This window comes from Nelumbo nucifera, chromosome 7 (assembly GCF_055504915.1).
Source record: "Nelumbo nucifera cultivar China Antique chromosome 7, China Antique-T2T, whole genome shotgun sequence".
NCBI classification, from domain to species: Eukaryota; Viridiplantae; Streptophyta; class Magnoliopsida; order Proteales; family Nelumbonaceae; genus Nelumbo; species Nelumbo nucifera.
The window spans coordinates 11,971,889-11,997,608 of NC_142655.1; the positions used below are offsets into that span (position 1 = coordinate 11,971,889).

Below are 25,720 nucleotides of genomic sequence, written 5' to 3' on the forward strand. Positions count from 1 at the left end.
CCTACTAAGAACCCGAGCTCCCTGCAAGGAGCACGAACTACCTCGGGTCCCAAGCCTCGCAAAGCTGTGACCCGAGCTGACCCATGGCAGTTCGGAACATTCCCCAAACCGAGCTCAAGACATCTCGCTCGCCACTCCGACACTTCGCTTCCGAATCACCAGGCTGACCAAACGTACCTGACACCAAGGACGTCCGTATCCAAGGGCGGCGCACCTGATTGATTTGGGATCTGACGCCTGACAGCCGCACTTCAAACGGCCTCCTGCTACCGCCACCTGCACCGTCGTTACTAGCCGCAGAGACGACTCCAACAAAAGGAGCAGTGGCGGTTCTGTCCAGCCAGAGGAAATGACATCCGAACTGGCGGGAGCTCAGAAATAATCATGCCCGATCTGACAGAAGCCTGGAAGTGAGTGCGCGAGGTGGTTATAAAAGGCTCCTACCCCACAAGAACGATGTATGCTAACTTTTGCGCTATCTGGCTTATCTTGCCTTTAAAAAGACTCTAACTTGAGCTTCGGAGCCCTTACGCCGGGTTCTCCCCGGAGCTTCTTCACTCCTTCCGTTTCAGGTCCCCAGCCACTCAGCTCAGAGGCAAAATCGTTGACAGCTAAGACCGGCCGGATCATGCATTATCAGGGGTATTTAGAATTAAAGAACCACAAGGTTTGTTAACATAAAACATTTGTTAATATTCATTCATGAATGGAAAAACAAATACTCCTTTGTTAGGGTTTGCTTCTAAGAGCGATATCCCGACTTTTCTATGGTCACATTGGCAAACTTATTTTTCTGATATCCCAACTTTTAATACCTTTGTTGTTTATAAAGTTTCCATTGTTTTTGGGCAAATGTCTTAAAACTATTCCTACTGTTTAGTTAATAGACTAACTATACCTTTATTATCTACTACTGTCTTAAAGTATTCCTATTCTTTCTGATAATTGACATTATCATTAATGAAAAAAATGAAAAATCAAATTCACCCTCTACTATTTCTTAAATTTTCAAAATAAAACCCAAATAAAAAGTAAATCGCTACTCCATTTCTGTCTCTATCTCCGTCTCCATCTCTATTTTTCTTCTCTTCTCTATGCCTTCATTTCCGTTTTCCGTTTTTTTCTCCCGTCTCCGTTTTTCTTCTACTGTCTCCGTTTCCGTTTCCGTTTCCGTCGCTGGATTAATGACTCATCAATCCCACAACTACATAACCAATTGAAACTTTGTTCTGCCTTTGGCCCTATCTTACCATCAAGCATAATGCCCTTTGTTGTATTGCTGTACTGCCCTTTGTTCGTTAACTGAAACATTTAGACACATGTTTCCATTGCAGCTACAGGTAACTGATTAGTTGTCGGCTATCGGCTGGAATCTACAAAATCAATGTCAAAACTGGTTCCTTGGGCTTGTGACAGACATCACTATCATCGATGACATAGATGAGAAGAAGGGCAACTGAAGATTCTCCTACAGCGACAAGCTCGAAAATGCCGACAGTCCTCTGTTCCTTCCAAATCGGGCGGCATAGTTTGCAGTTTTCATGATAGATACCGGTGATTCCAACTGATACTGTGCTTGGTGATTGAAGTTTGCAGCAGCGGCAGCGGCAGCGGCAACAACAACTACGGTGGAGAAACAGGATATGTGCTCCCTTGCGCTTTCGCTCTCGTATGAGCAACTCTCGCGGTCAGTGGCCCCAGTGTAGAGAGATGAATCCAGCAACGGAGAAAGCGACGTCAACGACGGGGACCCAACGTCGGGATAGAGGTTAGCTCCACAAGAAATACATCTCTTCTTCCCTCCATTACCGCTGCTCCCATCAACACCACTAGTCTTCTGGAACACCCGTGAGATCACCCATAATCCTATAGGCTCATGGGTGTCGGATGAATAATTGAATTAATTTACTAAATTTAACAAAACACAATATCCATATGAAACAATAGAAAAGAAGCAATCCTATATCTCTAAAAATCTCCCTGTCCTCGATAGAACACCAGAGTCTTCTTCATGCCCATAAATCCACATGTCTTTGAACAGTAAATCTCCCTGTCCTTACCGGTGGCCTTTTAGTACCCAACTTGCATAGCTCTATTTGTTCGAAGCCCAGTCGGATACTTTCGGTCCCAGAGGCTGAATAAGTACCATTCTTTTTCTCCCATCTTCCCTTTCACCACAACAATTTTTTTTTTCAGAATCAGTGTAAAGTTTTATTTATACAAGTACTAGAACTTGATGGGTAGTAGAAGATGATGTATTATACCAAGAAGCTCCCATGGCTCGCATTTGTTGAGTTCAGGAATAGCTCGACCCGTAAAGCTTATTATCTTGATAAGGTAATACGTCAGCAATACCACAAGCAGCCTTGCTTCGAGCAGTTAGGATTGAAGTGAGAGTCTGGATTTTTTTCCTAAATGATCCCTGGGATACGGAGTTCTCCATCTGTCATGAAGTAACAACAATCAAGATGTGGTCTCTATGAGGATCGACGAGAAGCAAGACGTGATCTTTCTGCCTTTCTTTCTCTTCCTCCTGTTCTTTTTCTCCAACAACCACTTCTACTCTCTTTGTCTATGCAACTCCTCTTCTTCTTCTTCTTCTCTTCCTCTCTTTTTCTCCTCCTTTTCTTTCTCCTCCCACAAGGTATTTCTCGTGGATGCCCTAATCTTCCGAAGTTTGTTTTAATTTGTGCCATTGAGATTGGGTTGGCGAGTATCGCCGACGAGTGCCCAACATTGTTGGAATTCGAACTGCATTGCTGCACGGATCTCTTGTTGTGTGGGATCATTAGCTAAGAATCAGTGGAGGCCGTAACAGTCTTGTCCCGTTCATAGGTGGTGAATTTTAACTGATTTATAGAAGAGGGATGGACGGTACATGTATACGGATTTTAGTAGAACATTAAGGGATGTTAACAATATGTAAAAAGTAAGGGTAGAGTTAGTCAATTATCTAAACGGGAAGGGTACTTGTTTTTTTTGTGTTAAAACTAGCCTCAATAGTAATTCAATGGATATTTTGGACATTTTCATGCATTTTGTTAGAGGATTTTAATAGAGGGAATCTCATTGCAACTGTATTAGAAATTTTAAGGGAGGTTTCCTCTAAAATTTTATAGCAATTTACCATATATATTTTACCAACCATTTGGGTTTGCATTTGAAATTTCATTAATACTTTAATAGCCTAATAGGAGCCAACCAACCCATTTATTAATATTAAGCAAACAAAAATGTAGATAATTAATGTTCAACATCTCAAATTTTAAACATTGAAAGAAAACAGAACCACTAAGGAAAATTCCACTTTAGTACCCTGAATTTTGGGGGTAATGTCAAGTTAGTACCTAAACTATCAAACGTGTTACTATAGTACCCAAATATTCAAAAAGTGTCTAGTTAGTCCCTGCCATTAATTGACCGTAAGTTATTTGATCATGTTGACATGTACAACTTAAAATTTTTGAAAATATCAAACCTATCCTTCAAAAGAAGATATTATTCATTATCTTCCACCTTTAGATAGTAGACCCGCTTCTAACCAAAGTGGGAAAGAAGAGAGAACCAGACTAGGCCAAACGACACTCTCCTCCTTTCCCACCTCACTCCTGTTTCCTGTTACAGTGGTTGTTGGTTTCAGTTCATAACAAGCTCATGGACAACCAACGTAGCGCTCTTCTTGGTAGGGTTGTTCATAAGAATGCCCAACCTGACCAAACCGACCAACCCGGACCGACCCAACCCGAGTCGACCGGGTTTTTATCCGCACCGGTCGGTTTTGGGTTGGGCACATACATAAACCGATATATCAGGTCGGTTTTGGTTTTCTTGCGTGAAAACCGAAACCAACCCGACCCGAATCGAACTAGTCTTCTACTAGTTTGGTAGTTCCTACTTCCTAGTTTTAGTAGTTTCCTAATTCCTACTAGTCTTCTACTTGTAGACTTCTACTAGAACTAGAAGTCTAGAAGGCCCATTAGGCAATTACAATTAGAATTCAATTAGGTGTCCTTCTTTAGTTTTTTACCTAGATTAGAATTTAGAAGGTTTCTATTTTTTTATTTTATCGATCACTTTTGTCTTCTCTTAAAATCTTCTATTCTCTAACTTGGTTGGTCCGCTCCCCTCAAGCTCAACTGCTCAAGTCTCATTCTCAAAGTCTCAACTTCAGTCATTCAAAGGTTAGTATTTATTTATTTTTTTTTTTAATTTAATGCATGTTACAAGTTGATATATTTTATTTGTGTTTTGTTTAAGTTTAAGCTTTGAAAAAAATCCAGTTAATGATATATTTGCACAAAAAACTTCAATTTTGTATGAAAAACCTAATATATTTAAAATTTTAAGTATATATTTCGGTTTTAATTTAAATATATTTTATATTTAAAATTATTAAATAAAGATATTTCAGTTTTACATAAAAACCGAAATATCTGAAAAAATTTATATCTAAAAAATATATATTCTGAAATATATGAGATATATATTTCCAGAAAATATATATTCCAAATTTCCAATATATTTTATTTGTATGTATATTTTTGTTTATATATATATATTTTAAAATACATATTTCAGTTATAAATATATTTCCAGAAAATATCTTAAAAAGTAAAAACTTCAGTTTTCAGTTTTTATGAAAAACCTAATCTATTTAAATATATATTTTGGTTTTAATTTAAATATATTTTATATTTAAAACTGTTAAATAAAGATATTTCGGTTTTGCATAAAAACCGAATTATCTGAAAAAATCTATATCTAAAAAGTACATATTCTGAAATATATCAGATATATATTTTCAGAAAATATACTTTTAAATATTATAAATAATATGTGTATTTCCGAAATATATATATATATACTATGTATTTTTATATTATTATATATTTCAGCTTTAATTGTTAAATATATTCCAGAAAATGTATTCTGAAACTAAAATATAGAAATATATTAAAAATTTAAAACTGAAATATAGTAATATATATCTGAAATATAGTATATATATATTTATATATAGTATTTAAATATAGTATATATATTTATTATATCTGATATATTTCGGAATATATATTTTTCATATATATATTTGAAATATAGTAATAGATTTTATAGTAATTTCATAATTTGCATTTTGCACAAAAACTATGTATTTTTATTATATATTTCAATTTTAAATATATTCCAGAAAATATATTCTGAAATTTTATATATAATATATATATTTCTGAAATAAATAATTAAATATTATATATATAAAGCTGAAATATAGTAATATATTAAAACTAAAATATAGTAATATATATCTGAAATATAATATATATATGTATATATATATTATATATATTTCCATAAATATATATCTGATATATTTCGGAATATACATTTTTCATATATATATATATATATATATATTTGAAATATAGTAATAGATATTTATAGTAATTTCATAATTTGCACAAAAACTATATATTTTTACTGAAATATATCAGATATATATATTTTCAAAATTATATTATATATATTCTAAAACATGTTTTTATTATTTTATATATTTCAGTTTTATTGATGTTAGATAAAAAAATAACATATATAATTTTTTATTATAACCAATCAGTTGCTTTTTTCTTAATTTGTTACATTAGGAATGTCACTTGAGAAACTCAATAATAATTATAAATTTATAATGATATTTTGTTTTCAGATGGATCCTAAAATAAATGAAAATGTGCATGGGATTGATGGAGTTGATTCAGTTGAAGATTCAGTAGCAATGGGCTAAAAGCAACAAGATTTAGAAGCTACAAATTCGATAAAAAATCCTCCTGCTCCTCGTAAAATTATTAGGACACAGCCCACTAAGCAAAACAAAAGGCAATGTTCTAGATTAAAATCAAAAATTTGGGATCATTTCACTAAAATGGAGGATAAGGATGAACCTAGGGCTGCATGTAATTATTGTGATAAAGACTAGGCATGTGACACAAAAAATCATGGCACTAGTAACATGTGGAGTCATTTGCAACAGCAGTGCATGAAATATCCCTATAGGGTTGATAAAATGCAAAATATATTATCTTTCGAGCCTAAAAATGAAGGAGGAGAAGATGGTCTCACTACTGGTAAGCTAAAAGCAGTGACTTTTAGTATTGAGGAAGCTAGAAAGGAGTTTGCCAAAATGGTTATAATTGATGAATTGCCTTTTAGGATTGTGGAGGGGGAAGGATTTAAGAAATATTCTCAAGCTTTGCAACCTAAATTTACAATCCCATCACGTATCACAGTTTTCTAGAGATTGCATGAAAATTTTTCGTGAGGAGAAGATGAAACTGTAAAAAGTGATAAAAAATCAACATATATGTCTTACCACTGATACTTGGTCATCAATCCAAAATTTAAATTATATGTGCTTGACAGCACATTGGATTGATAGTGAATGGAATTTGAATAAAAAAATTTTAAACTTTTGTCAAGTTCCTAATCACAAGGGAGAAACAATTGGTAAGACTATTGAGGATTGCTTGCTTGAATGGAGAATTGATGGAATTATTACAATTACTGTTAATAATGCAAGTTCTAATGATAGTGCAATTAGATATGTAAAAAGAAGAACTAGGGATTGGAAAGGCACCATCTTAGAACATGAATTCATGCATTTAAGATGTTCTGCTTATATTGTGAATTTGATAGTGAAAGAAAGATTGGAAGACTTACATGAGTCTATTCTCAAAATCCGAAATGTTGTAAGATATGTGAGATCATCTCCATTTAGGTTTCAAACTTTCAAAATGTGTGTTGAGAAGGAAAAAATAGATAAGAATCTTGTATGCCTTAATGTTGAGACTAGGTGGAATTCTACCTATTTGATGTTGGAGATTGCTGAAAAATTTAGAAGAGCTTTTAACCGGCTAGGTGAGGATGACCCAAGATATTTCTTATACTTTGAAGGCAATGATGAGGATGAAAATGAGGAGAGTGGAGGTGGGAATAAGAGAGGAAAAGGGAGAGGGAATAAGCATGTCGGGCCTCCTAATTATGATGATTGGGACAATGCCAGATGTTTTGTGAAGTTTCTAAAGCTTTTCTATAATGTAACATTGTGGTTTTCAGGATCTCTTTATGTCACATTGAATGCATTTTTTCATGAACTTGTGGCATTGCAAACTCGGTTGGTTCGTTTATGTAGAAGTTGAGACAGTCTCTTGAATTCTATGGCAGAGCGCATGAAATAGAAGTTTGATAAATATTGGGAGAACCTTGAAAATCTGAATTTCTTGTTATATGTTGCCATTGTTTTGGATCCTTGTTACAAATTAAAATGTGAAATTTTGTTTTGGTCAAATATATGATAGTTTGTGGGCTGGAGAAATGACTGAGAGAGTAGAGGAAACTCTTAATCGTTTATATTACCATTATCATGATCATAAATGCAATTCAAATTTTAATACTGGATATGAAACATCAAGTTCAAATAAAGCTTCTAGATGATACATTGAAATTCTTAGCATCTCAATTTGCAAAACATTTAGAAAGTGAAAAAATTGTAGAAAGTAAATCTGTGGTTGCAAGGTATTTGTTAGAGAGTTGTGAAAAGCCAAGTGATTCATTTGACATTTTGATTTGGAGTTCACTATCTCCAAAAATGGTGGAGGCTCTTATATATGGCCAAGATTGGTTACGGTCCAAACCAATCCCAATTGATGTTCAAGAAGCTATAGATGAAGTGGAAAAATATGAAGAAATTGCATTAGGTAATATTTGTTATCTTGTGAATAAACTTTATTTCATGATATTGTTTATAAATTATATAATTTTTTGGGTTACATACTAATATTTGTTTCTTTGTTTTAGAATTGTCAGGAACAACGGAACAAGTGTAATTAAGTGGTGATGATTGGTGTTTTCACTGTTTTGGTAAGACTTAATAATCTTTACAAATGTAATTATTTTTTTTACAAGTTACAATTTTATTTTCCAAGTAATGTGGCAATCTAAAACAAACTTTTCTTGTTTATTTTTTGACAGTTGAGTCATTAGCATTGCCGCATTTCTTCTTCAAACATGAAGTTCCAAAGCCCATTAGGCCACCTTTTTGAATGGTTGCAAGCAACTTTGGATTAGTGATTAATGAACAACTTTTGTGATTAACTTTTCATTTAAATTTTATCATAGGAGATGGCTGAAATGATGTTCAATTTATGATTGTTTTTATTTATTACTTGACACTTGTTTTTACATGAATAATTTATTGATTTTATTCTTTACCTGAATTAAATTTAGATTTATCTTGGACTCTTGAATATCAAATTATCAACTAATTCAGATTTTATTCGGCTTTGTATAGGAACAAAACCGAAACCGACCCAACCCGACTCAAACCGACCAGGTCAGTTTGGCCTATCAGTGGATCGGTTTCGGTTCCACCTTAGGTAACCCAACCAGGTCGGGTTGGTTGGGAAAATCCCAATAAACCGACCCAACCCGACCCGTAAACACCCCTACTTCTTGGCCTTAGCTAGAGTTATTTCCTAGAAGGAAAGGTACAAATCTCATTTGGGTCTACTCCTATCTCTTGCATTGTCTTCTTGTTTAGGGGATTAATGGATTTCCTGTGTAGCATAACAAAGTTTCTTGACTGGTTCCTTTTATGCGGTCTTGTCCTGTGTTTCTTTTTGGATGTTACATAGCTTAGCTTATTCTTGATGAACTGTGTTATTTTTTTGTTGTAGTTATACGAACCATGGAGGAGCTGAAGCATTCTCTCTTATGCATCACTCTTGAGCTAGAAACAACAAGACTACAGCTCAGGAGGACATAAGGAAGAGAGAAGATCAAGTGGCCCATCTCATGCAGAGCCATCAGGGAGATGGACGATGCCCGAGACAAATATCAGAGACTAGTTGTAGAGAAGCTCTTGCTCCTCCAATAGCAGCAACAACATTACCAAAATAAGGGTAGATTTCAATACTGGCATATACTAAAGTGGAAATTTTCCAATTTAAAAAATAAAAGGGTAAATTCCTTAAAACCCTTATGATTTAGCTAATTGATTAATTCTATTCTTACTATTTGAAAATTGATTAATTATACTTTATTATTTCTGACAATTGACTAATCATACCCTTAACCATTGAATATGGACGAAAAAGGTAAAATGTCTATTATACCCCTATACAAAATTACATTTTTATCTCCATTTTTAGCCATTATCACCGATGACGGTCATTACAAATACCGAACAGTGGAGGTCCAGCGGAAGTCGACTCCGGCCGACGACGAACGGCGCTGGAACCACGAACTTCAACCGGAGGTCGGTGAGTTTTTTTCTCCTCTTAATTCAAAATCGTTTCTTCCTCTAAATCTAATGTCACTCTCTCTCTCTGAAACGTCCCAGAGAAGTCACATAGAACCACATGGTGGTTCCGATATCTAATCTACAGTATTAGGAGAAGTCACATAGAACCACATGCGTGTCAGAAAAGGAAGGTCTTCGGTTATCGTGTTGGGAGCTAATAGGGCCACGTTACTGTCAACAAACGAGGTCTCACCCGTGTTGGGCTATTAGGTTGGAGAGAGAAAACTGGTGCTGCGATGGATGGCCGAGATGCGCTCTTGTACGCGTTAGAAGAACTACGTCAGACCAACAGTACCTGTCGGAGGCTACCTGTGACATTGACAGGCAGTTGCCCGTGGTATTATGGCCCAGGGAGAAGGCTCAAGGCTCCCCTTTGTTGTAAGGAAGGCCCCCTGTAAAAAGGCAACCTTGGAGATCAGATCCGACGATTTAAGTTTGTTGCTGGAGTTTCCATACCACAGGAAAATTGCCGGAAACAGCCGAGATTGGATGTTTATGAGACTTTGTCGCCGCGGGATTGCAAAAACACAATTGAGAACTGTGGCATTAACGGAATGCGAGAGAGTTTGGTTGCATCGGATGAGGAGTCAAATACAGAGGAAGAAATGACTTTGAACGAATAACAGAGGAGAAAAAAACTCACCGCCTCCAGCGGAAGTCAAATAATGAGAGTTTTCATGACATTTTTCATCATGCTGCTAGCAGCTTCAAAACGGCTGCGCGTTAGCGCCGCGCGTCAGCGCAGCTATCAAGGGTTGCTTCTTGCTCCGGCTTTCTTCGCATGCTCTTGGGCTTTGAGCAACCTGACGCGTTGCGGCGCCCTAGCGGGCGCCTGAACTTGCTCCTCCGTTTGCAGGGTGAGAAACGGTCCCCTGTTGTCTGTAGGCCTTCGATTCCACCGGGGTCTTACGGTCTCTGAGAAAGGGCCTAACTAAAGAATAATAGTGCTCTTTCTAAGAGTAGGCGTGGAGAGCTTTTTGCGGGGAAACTTGCAAGTACATACAGTAGTCTCTAAGAAAGGGCCTAACTAAAGAATAATAGTATTCTTTCACATGAGGGTATAATTGGCATTTTACCTTTTCTGTTTATATTTAACAGTTAGTTCATTGTCAACAATAATAAGGGTATATTTAGTCAATTTTCAAACAGTAAGGATAGAATTAATCAATTAACTAAATCACAAGGGTAATTTAAGAAATTTATCCAAAATAAAATTGGAAAGATAGAGAAATCCGAAATTAGGCTCTTGCATCTCTTGAAAGCTGAAACATTTTATTGATTAAAAAAAGGAATAAAGTAGAAATCAAATCTTTCCTCTCGTTCGGGTGTTGTGATCTTTGAAACCCTAGCCATGGTGCCTTCGAGGGATTCCTATCGTTCAAGCATTTTGCATTTTTAACTGCAGAGTAGCAGCATCCACTAGTCATTATAATGACTAGAGAGCCCCTGGAAAATGAAATTGCCTCTGCTATCATGTCGTTGGCTAGGGTTTCATCACATTCTCTGATTTTAGAGCTTTTGGAACCCCACTTTACCGATGATATGAGAGCGAGAATTGTTTGATTGACTTGAGGAAGCGTAACTTCTGCTCTTGTTGGCGCCTCTTCTCGCCGCAATAGGAGACATTTTAGTGTCGTTTGTATTGGTTTCGAGTTTTACACTATAAATTGCTATAGCTTTAGAGAGAATTTGTAGAGAAATGGTTTTAGAAGCTCGTTAGCTAGCTTGATATTGGTGATGGTTACTGGTTAGAGATCGGATACCAATCATAAGAAAATTAGATGATAGGTGAAGGGCATTTTTGTCCTTTTACATGATAACGGTTTTGGACCAACTTGACACTTTTTGAAAATTTGGGTACTGCAGTGACACATTTGAAAGTTTGGGTACTAACTTGACACTACCCCCAAAGTTCAGGGTACTAAAATAGAATTTTCCCTAAAAATAAGGGTAAATTTCTGAAATATCCCTTGAAGTTTCATACCATTGATGAAAACCTCCCGTGAAGTTTGGTAATTGCAAATACATCCCCTTTAACTTTCTGACATAGTTGCAAGTAGATCTCTTCAAATAGAATCTTCTAAAAATAGACATGAAAATACCTAAAATACCCATGTAATTACTTTTAACAAAAATGCTTATTTTTCAAAATTTCTTTTCATATGAATCACTACCCCAAAGCCTTATAATCTCTTTTTTGAAATTGATTTATTTTTCAAAATTGCCCTTCATATCAATCACTCAAAGGTAAAGCTACAACTTTAAATTCTCTTTGTTTTTGTTGTTCATAAAGTTTATATTGTTTTTTTTTTTTCTATAGAAACTAGGCCCAATTTTAACTTCATGGATATTTTGGATATTTTCATGCATTTTTTTAGAAGATTCTACTAGAGGGAATCTAGTTGCAACTGTATTAGAAAGTTTATGGGAGATAATTGCAATTATTAAACTCCAGGGGAGATTTCAGCAATGATAAAAAACTTCAGGGGATGTTTTAGCGATTTAACCCAAAAATAAAAGGTTCGACTAGCCATGATGCTAGAAAAATCTAAGCTACTGGAATGAACCCAACTTCCCTAAATTTGCACTACCTGATTCTTTATTAGTTCTATGATACTAATTGATTGATTACATGCTTATCTGGTATCATAGTCTAATCCTTAAACAAAAGGGGTCTAGATTGAAATATATAAAAATCTATACTATTATAAAAAGCACGAATAGCCTTAAGCATATTTCTAGAATTTTTTGTAGACAAAAATTGCCCCTTCATATTTAAATGTATTGATAAAAAATGAGGGCAAATAGGATAAGTAAATTAATAATTCCAAAAACATAAGAACTTATACTTTTAAAATCTACCTACAAAAAAAAATAGTGTTTTCATCTAAGTGGTGGTAAAAAATTAAACCATTTTGGGTCAAATGGGTTAATCTGTGTTGCCACAATTAAATAATAAAATTCAAAAAACAGATAAAAATGTAAAAAATATAGAAATTATAAAAATTGGGAACACTTAACATCATATATTCGACATATTAAACAATAATAAGTATGATAAATAAGAAATATTTTTATTAATGATGGAAATGGAATGTAAAATTTAAAACCGATTGAAAATAAAACTATTTCTTATTCTCTCCCATTAAATCCCATATCTAAAGTATATTCTCTCATTAAATCCTATATTTAAGATACATTTTTCTCATTATTAAATTCTACTAAGTATATCCACGATATTAATTTTAATAATATAAAAATAAATGTTTTGAAAAGTAATTTGAAAACAAAACCATTTTCTTACCTCTTGGTGGTGGTTAAGCAATTCAACCATTTGGGGTCAAATGGTTTAATAAATAATGCATAATTAAATAATAAAAGTTTAAAATAAATAAAATATATAATACAAAAAAAGAATTGGGCATATCTCTAATATTGTATATTCATTGTACTAAACAAAAATAAGTATGAAATGTAAGAAGTATTTTAATTAATGATGAAAATGAAATGCCAAATTTAAAATCAACCTATAAATGAAATATTTTGAAAAGTAATTTGAAAACAAAACCATTTTCTTACCTCTTAGTGGTGGGTAAGCAATTCAACCATTTGGGGTCAAATGGATTAATAAATAATGCCATAATTAAATAATAAAAGCTTAAAATAAATAAAATATATAATACAAAAAAAGAATTGGGCATATCTCTAATATTGTATATTCATTGTACTAAACAAAAATAAGTATGAAATGTAAGAATTATTTTAATTAATGATGAAAATGAAATGCCAAATTTAAAATCAACCTATAAATGAAATGATGTCATAGTCAAATAATAATTTTTTAAAAATAGAAAATACAAAGAATCACAAAAAATGGAGAAAATTTTGGGCTCATATCTAATGTTATATATTTATAAAAAATAAAATATTGGGTACATCTCTAATATTATACATTAATTATATTGAACAAAAATAAGTATTATACATAAAAAATAATTACTTTTATAAATGATAGAAATGTAATACAATATTTAATGTTAACATAAAAAATCAAACTATTTTTCTTTTTGGGTAGTGGGTTAGGTCAAATGGATTAATCGATGATATGATAGTTAAATAACAAATCTTTAAAACATAAATAAAGTATAAGTAATCAAAATAATATATAAAAATTATATATTGATTATGTCAAAAAAAATTGAGTGTGATAATTAAAAATTATTTATATAATGTAGATGCATATATAATTTAAAACTGATATCATAATTGAGTAATAAATATTTAAAAATGATAGAACACAAAAATGAAAAAGTATAAAATTTTGCCAAAAAATTTGGGAACATTTCTAATGTTATATATTCATCATATTAAATAAAAATAATTGTTAAAAATTATTTGTATTTATAACAGAAATGAAATACAAATTTAGTAATATTATTATTATTATTATTGTTGTTGTTGTTGTTTTTGTTGTTATTATTGTAATTTAAAATTTTCTTGTGCAATGCATGTGCACATTTAACTATGATATATCTAAAATTCAATTAATTATTGCAAAGAAAAATTTCTCACGTGTAATGCACATGCTTAATTACTAGTAAAAAAATAAAAATAGTAAAAAGCTAAAATGAAGAGGAAAAAAAGAAAGAAAAAAGGAAACATAAAAAATGAAAGGAGAAAATAATAAAATAAAAAATGACAAAAAATAAAAGAAAATATATCAATACAAGAAAAATAAAAAGCAGCAAAGAATACAGAAAAATATATAAAAAAAGGAGAAAAAAAAGAAAAAAGGGATATATCAAGGAATGCATAAAAAATAGAAGACATCCTTTCTTTAAGAATGCATAAAATATACTCAAACAAAAAGGACAAAAAATAATGAAGTAAAATAAGATAAAAGTCAAAAGGGAATTTCTCGTTAAATCTTGTAAGGACCTAGTCCATATCATGCAATGCTTTAAAAATCGACCCAGAATAGGAACAGCTTTGGCCACCAGTTTCTAGGTTAGTGGTTCGATCATCCAGTTTGAATGGATGACTTGTTGCAATTAAAAAAAAAAAAAAAAAAAACTTAAAACAAAAATGGCCAAAAACCACTGTCCGGGTTAAATAGGCTAATGGTTTGACCGCCCAGGTCAACATGTCATTGATCTAATCAATGATTTTTGGCAACAAAGAGGTTAAGGGGCAAAACAGAACTAGATTCTTAGACGATTTTTGGGTCAAACGGTTTGACCATTTCAATCACGATGGTTCAAAACTATGATACCAAGTTTCACCATTTGGAGTCCCCCAAAAGTAAAATAAAATAGGACAAATTTCTTAAAGTACCCCAAAATTTTAGAAAATTGACTTATTCATCCCTAATATTTAGAAATTGTCTTAAACTATTGATAAGTTTTGTTACAATCCACAATCATTGATTACCACTAATAGAAAGATTGAGAAGACTTTTTCCCTTTAATATTGTTTAAACTTTTAAAATGGACACAACCATTGATCTATTTCTGCCTTTTCAAAATAATAGAAGGGAGAAAGACAAAGCTAACTAGCTTGACTATGCAACCTCAAAGCAATATACACCTCCAAACAGTTTCCGCTACCATGTTTGGGCCCGTAATTTATCTTATTGGAACTTTAAGAAATTATTGTGGACTTTTGCGTTCTCTCTTTCATGAAATTAAAAGTAGAAATCTATCATTTCTCAAAACATTATTCTAGATGACTATTTTCGAAGAAAAAATAAGATATGACAATGACCAATATTTCCGAACGTGATTTCTTAGCTTCAAGCATTCTGTTGATAAGCGGAGGAACTGAACAGAACACTCTCAGTCTTGTTTCCCCGCCCAGAAAGCAGGAAAAGATAAATGGAAAACAAAGGGTGTTCTTCAAGTTTTCAACCTTCAAATCAATTTTACCAGTTAATCTTTAATCTTAATCTAATGTAGGCCTTTTCAATGGAGGTAACAATATGACCTAGATCACCCAGTCAAACACGGACACACCAGCCCTTCGTTGAAATTCACAATCTTTCTATGCAATGGTCGGACTCATGAATCCTCTTATTCCATCACCCAATTAATTGATTCGTCTGAAACATTTCTTTTCAGAAGAGCTTGTCATCTTCTCCACGACGTCATTTTCTCCCTGAACCATTTTGGTTTTGGAGCTTTGTATATTTCCTAGATCCAGGGTGATGAATGAGCATTCTCAGGTTAGAGAATAATGGGGTCTCTCTCCCTACTGTTGAAACAAGATTAAGCACTGCCAGACTTTCAGATTTTAGGTGTTAGGAATAAAAATTTTTAAGAAAGCAAACTAGAGGACATTTAATGGTAGGGGAGGATTTAGTTAATTGTTAGAAAACTTAAAGATACTTTAAAATTATTACTAATAAGTAATAAGTAAAGTTAGTAAACAGTAGTGGTAAAGTACATCAATTTCCTAAACCTTAGGGGTCTTTAAGAATAAGGAAAAAAATTCATTCCTGAGCCCGGTCTAACCATCATCGCGACTTCGTGAGACTAGGCTTGAGTCAAGTGTGAGGAGATGAGATGACTTCATTCCTCAATCAAGGTTATCATTTATCAGTTTATCTCGATACCGTCAAGAAAAAGAAGAGTTGGGACACTGTTGGTTATTGAGGGATGTTGACTCTAATCAATTCAGGCCACTGAAGCTGTTAATCCATCTTACGAAATGATGTTTTCAGATCTTAACAGGAAAATGTTGTGGAAACTAATAAAATTGGTAACCAAATAAAGTAGAAATAAAAATAAGAAAGACTCAAAAAATTGTGGGCTGGCATAGGAAAAACTGGTAGATTTCTATTAACTCTGATGCATCCCAAAAAGCATTTGTTTTAGGGTTAAAGATGCTTCAAAAGGGGGAAAATAAAGATTTTTACTGTTGGAAAAAAGAGTCACATTCATCATACTTTAAATTGATTTAGGGTCATGGCTAATCCAAGAGGCTGCCAAAAGAATGCAGCAACATAATGTGAAAGGTGTGGATTAATAGTACAATTCTAAGTAACTATTATCCCTAATTACCACCAACTGCAATCTATCTGCTTCTGGTTGTGCAAAGTACGTGCCACTCCACAATAGGGATGAAAAGTTGAAAACAAAGCGAACTCAACACTAAAATGCATAATGAACAGTTACACCCCTATTGAACGTATAATTACAAAAATTTGGTACTTGATGCTTTTCCACAAAGACTTATTACAATAAACACAATAAAAATTAAATATAATGCTATGAATTAGAGACAAGAATGATGATATATGTTAACTCTTGAATTCATTTTCTAATCTAGTTTGGGAGCCAACAATTCAAATTTTGTATAAATGAATCTTCATCTGGTTTGGAAGTTAAGAAAGTGTATAGAGTGGGCGAATACAAAGGCAAAGAGAACTGCAAAGCCAACGGTTACACAGGCAACAATTGGCAGCATGTTATGGTGAAAACCAAAATTAGTGCTTAGAAAATTCTTTAAAGGGACTTCAAATCCTTCATATGTTAACATGGTTGTTGTGACATCTCCAAATTGGGAAGCCACTAAACCATATAGCGTCCATGCAACAGGGCATGCCCAATAATACCATCTCCACCAAACAGGGATGCTCTGTAAATTGCAAGTGATTGGTTAAACAACTTGAACAAAAACATAAAGGAAATGTAAAAAGCTATATGGTTTACCACTCACAGCTCTGGGTATCAGGAAACCAGCAAAGATCATCCAAAATCCATAAAATGCTGTAGACATAATTGCTGCAAATGGGGCATTGGGAGTCAATGCGACGGTCATCATACCATAGTATGTGTAGTAGAGGAAAGTGAAGAACATGAAGAAGAAGAACCACAAAAATTTAGCTGCTGTCCAATGGAAGCCTAAAGTGGAGTAGACAATTAGTCCATATATGACGGATTGCACAAAGGTGTAAGGGAGCTCCATCATTAGCTGTACAATTCACAATTTGTACCAAGTTTAAATAATCACTTTTGATTGACTGTAGCATGACATTTCTTGGTCATTTAATGCTAGAGAAATAAGTTTTTGCAGATTCATGTTACCTGGGCAAAGGCATATGGAAGAGCAGAATACATGCCTGCAGCTCTTTCTCTATAGAAAACACTCCTTTCAATGTCTACTACTGGCTGCACGGATGCTGCATTACTGAAACCTAGGAAAACAACTGCAGCATACATGGATCCCATGGCATTGAGAAAATCTTGTTGCTTTTCACTGGCATATCCATCATAAGAAATCAATATGGATGAGAAAAATGAGTTAGTAGTTAATTGGGATTTCCACTTGAAGTTTTTTATTATGGATGCTTACATTTTGCTCCCCATGTTCCAAAATATGCTTCCAAGTAGTATAGCACATATGGAAGTGAAGAAAAAGCGGACAGCATTGTATTGTGGATTCCTCCAGTATGACCAGTGTTGCTTCCAGAGACAGGCCATTGCTTGAACCCAGAAAGACTGTGAGAATCTGGTTTTAAAGTGTATATCATTGGAACCAGGGACTGGTTTATTCAATTCTTTTATTATTGCTTTGTTTTTTTTATAGAGAGTGGAGTTAAGGTAAATTTCTGCAAAATCTACCCCAAGATGATTTTCAGAAGCTATTGAAGTTGCTTCCAGCATCCATGTTGCAGGATTAATTCCAGGAGATATCTTTGGGACACCGTCAATTGCTTCAAAGTGGTTGATAAGCTCCTGTGAGTGTTTTCCAAGTGGACCTGCATATATTACTTGTCCTCCCCGTTTCATGAGTAATAGCTGTTCTAGAAAACAAATTCACCAATAAGAAAGGAGGCATATTAGTTCAAAGTTGGTGTAAAATTTTGTTCTTGGGTGTTTTGTTGAATAATTCATTTTCAAATCAAACCTCATCAAATGACTCAAAGATATCAATACTGGGTTGGTGAATAGTGCAAACTACGGTTCTTCCTGTGTCTACTGTGTTCCGGACAGTTCGCATCACAATTGCTGCAGCTCGAGCATCAAGACCTGAAGTAGGTTCATCCATGAATATAATGGAGGGGTTGGCAACAAGTTCAACAGCTATGGTGAGACGCTTTCTTTGTTCTGTCGAGAGCCCCGTAACACGTGGAATGCCAACTAGGGCATCCTTCAGATTGTTTAGTTCAACCAGATCCATGACCTCCTTCACAAACATCTGCATAATGGTTTTGAAGTTTTTTCATTGCATAAATAGTTCATGGTAGTAATTTAGCATCTTCTATAAAAATTTGAGAGTGGTTCAATGGAGTCTACCTCTCTTGTTTTCACATCCACTTTTGCAGGCAATCGAAGCCAGGCCGAGTAAAGAAGAGACTCATAAACAGTAAGGTTGGGAGAATGAATGTCATTTTGCTCACAGTAGCCACTGATTCGTGCAAAAGTTTCTTGCTTCTTTGGGTAGCCAGATATGGTGATTGAGCCCTCAAAATATCCACCAGTTTTCCGTCCAGCAAGTACATCCATTAGGGTGGTTTTCCCAGCACCACTCACTCCCATCAAACATGTCAAGACACCTGGTCTAAAAAATCCACTTACTCCACACAGTAGTTGGAGACGGTCCTCTAGTATCCCTTGCTGTTTCATTTCCTGCATCAACACAACAAATGACTTGAGAAATATATTATTGCCTGTAGACAGGATTAGCTTTGCTAATTGGGAAATCTTTCTCTTGTTAGATGAATCAAAAGTTTCTTTTTATCAGGGAAAACCATCTCTTTTTTGAGCAATTTCTTTTCATTTTACCCAATAGCATCCTATTAGATGAAAAGATTTGATAAATATTACTAACTCTAGGATAGTGTATTAGAATGAAAGATCCATTAGATAAGGAATAATTGGTTCAATTCATGAAAACTTACTCTAGGCATGTCGACGAAGTAATTCACATTGTCAAATGCCATGGAAAGTGGTTTAAATGGCAAAACCATTCCTTTCCTCAGAGTCTTACTATGTTTGCCTGAAAGTACCAATAACATTATATTCAAGTGTAGAATGCATATAACCTTCTAGGACATATTCTAAACAGATATTCTTTGTACAATGGTTAATTATTTTTACTACAATACAAATAATAGCATACCAGAATCTTGTACATCTCTGTTTTCCCCATTTATAGATTCACCAGAATCAGTTATTGATATTTGAGGCTTACCAAGAGCTGAAAAGACAATAGGAGAAAATAAGTTTTAGAGAAACCAACCAGATTGTGAAATCAATGTACAAGATTGATTTTCTACTCACGGTTTAGATATGCCAATGCGACAGTATAGAGGATGTTGAAGAAAATGTTGAATGCCAAGAGGGCCCCATTTCCTATCCAGAACCACTTTTGTTCTGGAAATAATCCCCTCAGCTTCAGAAGTATCTCCCCTCCCTGCAAAATAGGCTAGATTTTATTGACTATTATACATCTTAACCTGCTTATTTATTCCACTGAAAACCAGGATATACCTCGCCCCATCTACTTGCTAGGAATTCATTTACGGCAATCGCATTCTGAGCATACATTAAAGGAGATGCCCAGTACCCCCAGAGCCACCATTTATGTATATCCTCTGTGATTTTTAGTTAAGAAAGAAATGCACTTAGTACACAATAGTAATTGTAGTCTGATGTTTTTTCTTTTATCTAGTATGCAAAAAGAGATGGTTCATGTACCTCGAGAAACCACAAATCCACCTAGAATAAATATGATCAGTAGAGCAAATGCTCCGAATGTGTTAGCCACAATCTCATTCCGTCCCAATGCCGCAATGAAACGGAATAGGGAAAGCGACATTTGATGAAGGTTGAACATTAGAAGCAATTGGCAAAAAAATCTGGGAAGCAAATAGTAAAAGTATCAGACCGAAGAATCTGAAATAAGATGTAAATCTTGAAATTTAATCAAATGAGAGAACACCTTCCAGGGTTTGGTGCCAGGTCAACTGTGTAATAGGTAAGGATTACCCAGATGGAAGATTCAATTAGTGACACTGGAATTCTTGTGATAAATGTTGAAAGTGAGTAAACCCATGATGGAAAGAACATGGCATCCCTCTGCTTGTAGAATACTGGCAATTTCATTATTGTCATCTGTCCTTCTGCAAGCCCATTAAACAGGTTGTTGATCAGTCCAAAGAAAAGGAGACCCATGTACTTTGATCCATCTTGTAGAGAGCTATGATCCATTTCTGTCCGTAGGAAGACTGTCATTGTTACGGTGGCAACTACTGCAATCTATGACACAAAGAAGGAAATAAAGCATTGATTAGTTTGACAACTTTTTCAGTTTGAAGGATAAAGAAAATACTTAGATGGAAGATCATTTCCTCATACTTGCACAGCTTTGAAAATGTAGATGAACGCACTCCTCTTCATTAGAAGAATTTCTCGATCCAAGCATGCTTTAAAGAGCTCTTTTCTTGGAAGCCCATACTTTTTTCTTACAAGGGCAGCTGGGTGGCCTTTGGACCTGTCATAGGGAACGGAAATTTCTGTATACAGTTCTTTCCCTACATGAAATGACCAAAAGTCTTGAGAGAATTCCTCAACTGGAATGTAACGATATGGTTGTTCCTTCTTGTACCAATATTGTTCTTGATCCTTCTTTGATGTCACCTGGTTTTGATTATACTTCCTAATTAATCATGAATACAACAGATAAGGAGATCCTTGCTATAAATACCCTTGGATTTCTATATGAAGAGGGAAACAAACCTCTTGGAGAAAATCTGCTATGCCTTTCCTCTCAGGACATGTAAATCCCATCATCTCAAAAAATTCAAGAATGGAATCTCGAGGTCCATGGTAGACTATCTTGCCTTCAGAGATGAGTATGATATCATCAAAGAGGTCAAATGTTTCTGGTGTGGGTTGAAGGAGAGAGATGACCATGGTAGAATGAAAGACATGAATTATATGCTGCAGACACTTGACAATCTGGTAAGTTGTTGAACTATCCAGCCCTGTGGAGATCTCATCCATGAAGAGAGCGGTAGAAGGACCCACAATCATCTCACCTGTGGTCACTCGTTTCTTCTGCCCTCCTGAAATCCCTCTCCTCATATCATCTCCCACAATTATATCAGCACAGATATCCAATCCAAGCAACTGTATGTTCATGGTTACTTTGTGTCAGTTGACTATCTTATAACTGCAGTCTGTGTTAGTCCAAAATCATGGTGATCACATCCTTATAGTGATTCATTAATGAACAGAAAGCCTATGTGCACATATTCAATTTGAATTAATCATGTTTCCTCACCTTTAAAGTATAATCAGTCATAATGTTGGATCTCTGGCCTTCAACAGCTGCTGCCTGAGAGAGAAATAAAAGGATTTCATTAAGTCATTTGTTGAAAATTAATTTGTATCTTTGCATGTTCTGTTTTTGTCATTTTGTTTACCTTCATAAAGAAATCTATATCTGAGTCTGGTTTAATTGATTGTTTTTTCTCTCTTCTTGCAAGTTCAGAAAGGACATCTGCAAGATTTGTTGAAAGAGTGAAACCCAATATCTGTTATGGTTGTTTGAAGTTGAACTTGGAAGGTTTAGAGAGAGATGGTACCATTTCTATATCCGACTCCCTGACATCTGACAGAGAAGTCCAAGGTTTCCCTTACTGTCATTTCTCCAATATGCAGATCATGTTGACTAATGTAGGCTGATGTTCTCTGTGGGACAAACTCCTTCATGGTGTGCCCATTGTATGTAACACTTCCAGAAACCTTATAACCAAAAGGCCAAAAAACAAAACCTCTCAGAAGAATGTCTATGAATGCTTGATTCTGTCTACCACTGCATGCAATACACAAGCATTCTTTCAGGTTTACCTTGAGACCCTTATCTAGCTTACCAGCTAGAGCCAACAAAAGGGTAGTCTTTCCGGAACCAGGAGGGCCGAGAAGCAGAGTCAACCTGCCAAATGAATGAAACCTAGTTGGTTTCTTGTGATGCTAAATTTTGGCGCACTTACAGAGGAACAGAATAAAACGGAAACGAATTTAATTTAAACAGTTCGTTTATTACCTTCCAGGTTTGATGATGCCACTCACATCCTTGAGAATCCCAACCGACCTTTTCTTGCTCTTGTACATCATAAAGGAGCTCAGAATGCTCTGCCAAACCAAATGAATGAATACTGATTAAACCCAACCCATTTATCTGGGTAGTGAACTCACCATTACTGCCCTTCATTATATATTCCTAAGCTCACCTCGACCATATTCAACGAGGAATTCAGTAGCGTTGGCATCGCTCTTCGACCCACATACACCTCTGCTCCGACGTTGAGATGTTCATAGCGTACTTCAACTTCTGGCAATGTAATCCCCACTCTGTCAATCCTTTCACGAAGCTTTTGCACAAACAGCTCATTATCATGATCAACAATGTTCACAAGCCTGTCAACGAGGTTTCGTCGAGCCTCAAGATCAATTCGCCGAACATCAACCTGGTCTTGGATATCGTGCCCGCTCTTGCTCTTGTCCAGCTTCAGAAGCGAGACATTGAGCCTGTCGTAAGTGGGTAGCTTCTCCAGTGCAGCCCATTTAAGCTCCTCTTCATCGTCATTGCTTCTACGAATGCTTGCTGATGTCGTAAAAATGCTTTCACCACTTCGAAACATCCTCTGGCTTGCTCCCCGTAAGCTCGATGACCGTAGGCTCGCCGCCCTCAGCGCCTCGATTCCTTCCGTCTTTCTCATTGATCCCGACATGATCAATTAACAGAGCTTCAATGGCAGTCTTCTGAGAAGCCTGAGTCAAGAACTTGAACTGATCAGCATTCTGATTGCTTTTGTTAGAGAGGATTTCTTTTTTCTATATACCAGTCATGTAACACATATGCACAGACTAAATGCTTTTGGCATTTGACTACTGTGACAAACTCTTAGTACCTTTTTGCCGTTTGTTAGTTGCAACTGTTTTAGCTTTTTATTGATCTATTCCTCTTTTACAAAAAAAAAAAAAAAACGGAATACTTTTTTTATTGGAAAATAACTCAAGCCTTCCTGCAAAGTTTCTAAATTTTTTCCCTGTTTTTTTCAAGAAACAGGTTTGGACTGTGGACATCTTTATCATGCGCACTGGAAGACCTCCATCCCTTAGATACTTGTGAAATAGGCTAACAGAATTTTATTAGTTCTCTTTCAGAACTAAGAGTGAAAAAGCAATGTTGACAAAAAAATGTAGTGCTAGTGTTGAGATTTATGATTTCTACAAAGAAATGATGACTGTTCTTTTATGAACAAATATAGATGTTCAAAATTTTAATTTTATTCATGTTTGACCCTAGGTGTAATACCTACTCTCAAAATCTACTATACCATGGTATTTCCAATTTTTATAAGGGTGTTCATGGAAAATTGAAAAATAAAAAAATCGAACCAAATCGAGTAATTTCTAATTTCAACTGAAAAGGGGTTGGTATTTGTTCCTCACACCGATTTAAGATCCACATTTCACCATGTTTTAGAAACATCTCCCATGAAATAATAACACACTAGTAGGGAGATGTTTTCAATATGCGGTTGGGATGAATTGTGAGGTTGATATGAAGAGTAGATCCAGATTCGCTGAAAAGTCCGATTGATCGAATTGATCGATTCAGTATTTTTCAAAAATTGAAGGGATCGGTTTACTTTTTGGTTGACCTAGAATTGATTCTGTAAGTGTGGTGGTGAGGCTATATATGGAGGTTTCTTTGAAGGACATAGGAAGACCAGTGCAGGAGGTAGGCTAAAAGTTAGGACAAATGAAAATGATAGAATGATAATTTCATTATGAGATGGACCCCTATTTATAGGGAAAGATCCCGAGGTCCCGAAAGGAAGGAGCCAAAAGCATTTGATTCCCACTAGGAAAGGGAATATTGGATTCATCAGGGAATACTGCTAGGGTTTTGTCACGTGTCTTACGAGATATCTCAGGGACGAACTTTCCTTTCTTTCGATGATTCTCATAATCCGCGTAACATCATTACTTAGCTGGCACACTCTTATTAGGCTTACAGAACGTCTCATCACGTGCATAATTTAAAGATGCACGTGTATCTAATATTTATTCCCGGTTGTACAATAATTTCACGTTTGCCGTGGGCCTGCAATAGCTTTGAAATCATTGTAGGTTCATGCACATCCAAAACTCATCACGGGTCTGTGCATGTCTGAAACTCATCGCAAATTTATGCAGGCCAAAGTTCATCGGAACTTGTTTTGGGCATGAGTTCGTTGCAAAAATGTGATGGGTTATGAACTCTTCACACATGTACCTTTGTCATATTGTGGGAGGGGTTTTCTTGTCATTTACTCAGGGATGACATGGGTTAGGCCGGACTGGGCTTTGCACTTATGATAAGGGCTATAGCTTAGGCTCGGGCCCGGCCAGGCCTGGGGTTCCGGGCCTGAAACTTAAGCCCTAGCCTAAGTCTATACAGGCCCAGGCCGGGCCGGGCCTGATTCTGGGCCAATGTCACTCATATATAAAACATTACATATCTATAAATTAAATGACATAATATGCATATAAACTTATTTTATACATTACATAATATAAAATATTACATATAATATAAATTATACATGTCATGTTATAATATTTATATAAAAAATATATAATATAATGTAAAATAATATGTATACATTATACACAAAATGTGTAAGTTTAAATATATGCAGGCCGGGCTGGGCTTGAAGTGTTAAGTCAAGCCCGACCCTAAAATTTACAAGCCTAATGTGGGCCCGGACCCGAATTGGGCCTGAACACAAAACTCATAAGAGAATCTCTAAGGTATTGTTATTTATTTGCATTGAATGGACCTTTTAGGTGGACCTGTTATGTTTCATTAACTTGGATTTGTTAAAGGATCCTTACGAGTTACAACATTTTTAATTGGGCAAAGCCAAACCAATTCCAACCCAAATATTATTTTTGGGTTATGTATTTTTCTAAAAACTTGTATTAATTTTTCTATTAATGTTTATTATGATTAGATAAATTATTGTTAATTTTTATTATTCTAAATTGAATTTAAATGTATTTTGTTTTATTATTTTTATTAGTTTTTTAATATTTTTGTTAGATTTTATTTATTTTCATTTAGTTTAAGTGGAACTTAAGGTGTAACCTATAAATAATAATTTCAAATTTGATAGCTAATTTAAAATATCTAATGAAATATTACACACATATACTTACTAATACTTGTTAACTTGTTTTAGTATTATTTATTAATACTTATTTTAATATTCTTAATTTATCTTAATAATATTTTATTTTAAATGACTTCATGTGTTGGTATTATATACTATTAATTATTAATTATTTGACTACAATTACATAT

The 25,720-nt window shown here is 34.7% G+C and overlaps 1 protein-coding gene and 1 pseudogene across 1 annotated transcript; both read right to left on the reverse strand.

Annotated features, from left to right (window-relative positions):
- Positions 1-1,387: 1,387 nt before the first annotated feature.
- Positions 1,388-2,450, reverse strand: LOC148790170 (protein CUP-SHAPED COTYLEDON 2-like; annotated as a pseudogene).
- A 14,154-nt stretch (positions 2,451-16,604) lies between these two features.
- Positions 16,605-23,491, reverse strand: LOC104608832 (pleiotropic drug resistance protein 1-like). Its single transcript, XM_010274924.2, has 20 exons — positions 22,596-23,491; positions 22,409-22,497; positions 22,213-22,297; positions 21,948-22,107; positions 21,786-21,862; positions 21,644-21,697; positions 21,097-21,489; positions 20,716-20,997; positions 20,300-20,616; positions 20,056-20,216; positions 19,849-19,952; positions 19,639-19,771; positions 19,478-19,555; positions 19,257-19,354; positions 18,652-18,984; positions 18,263-18,553; positions 17,708-18,153; positions 17,440-17,611; positions 17,072-17,326; positions 16,605-16,990 (listed from the first exon to the last, which is right to left on the reverse strand). Exons 1-20 carry the CDS (start codon positions 23,094-23,096, stop codon positions 16,721-16,723), a joined length of 4,299 nt encoding a protein of 1,432 aa, XP_010273226.1. The 5' UTR covers positions 23,097-23,491; the 3' UTR covers positions 16,605-16,720.
- Between the last annotated feature and the right edge of the window lie 2,229 nt (positions 23,492-25,720).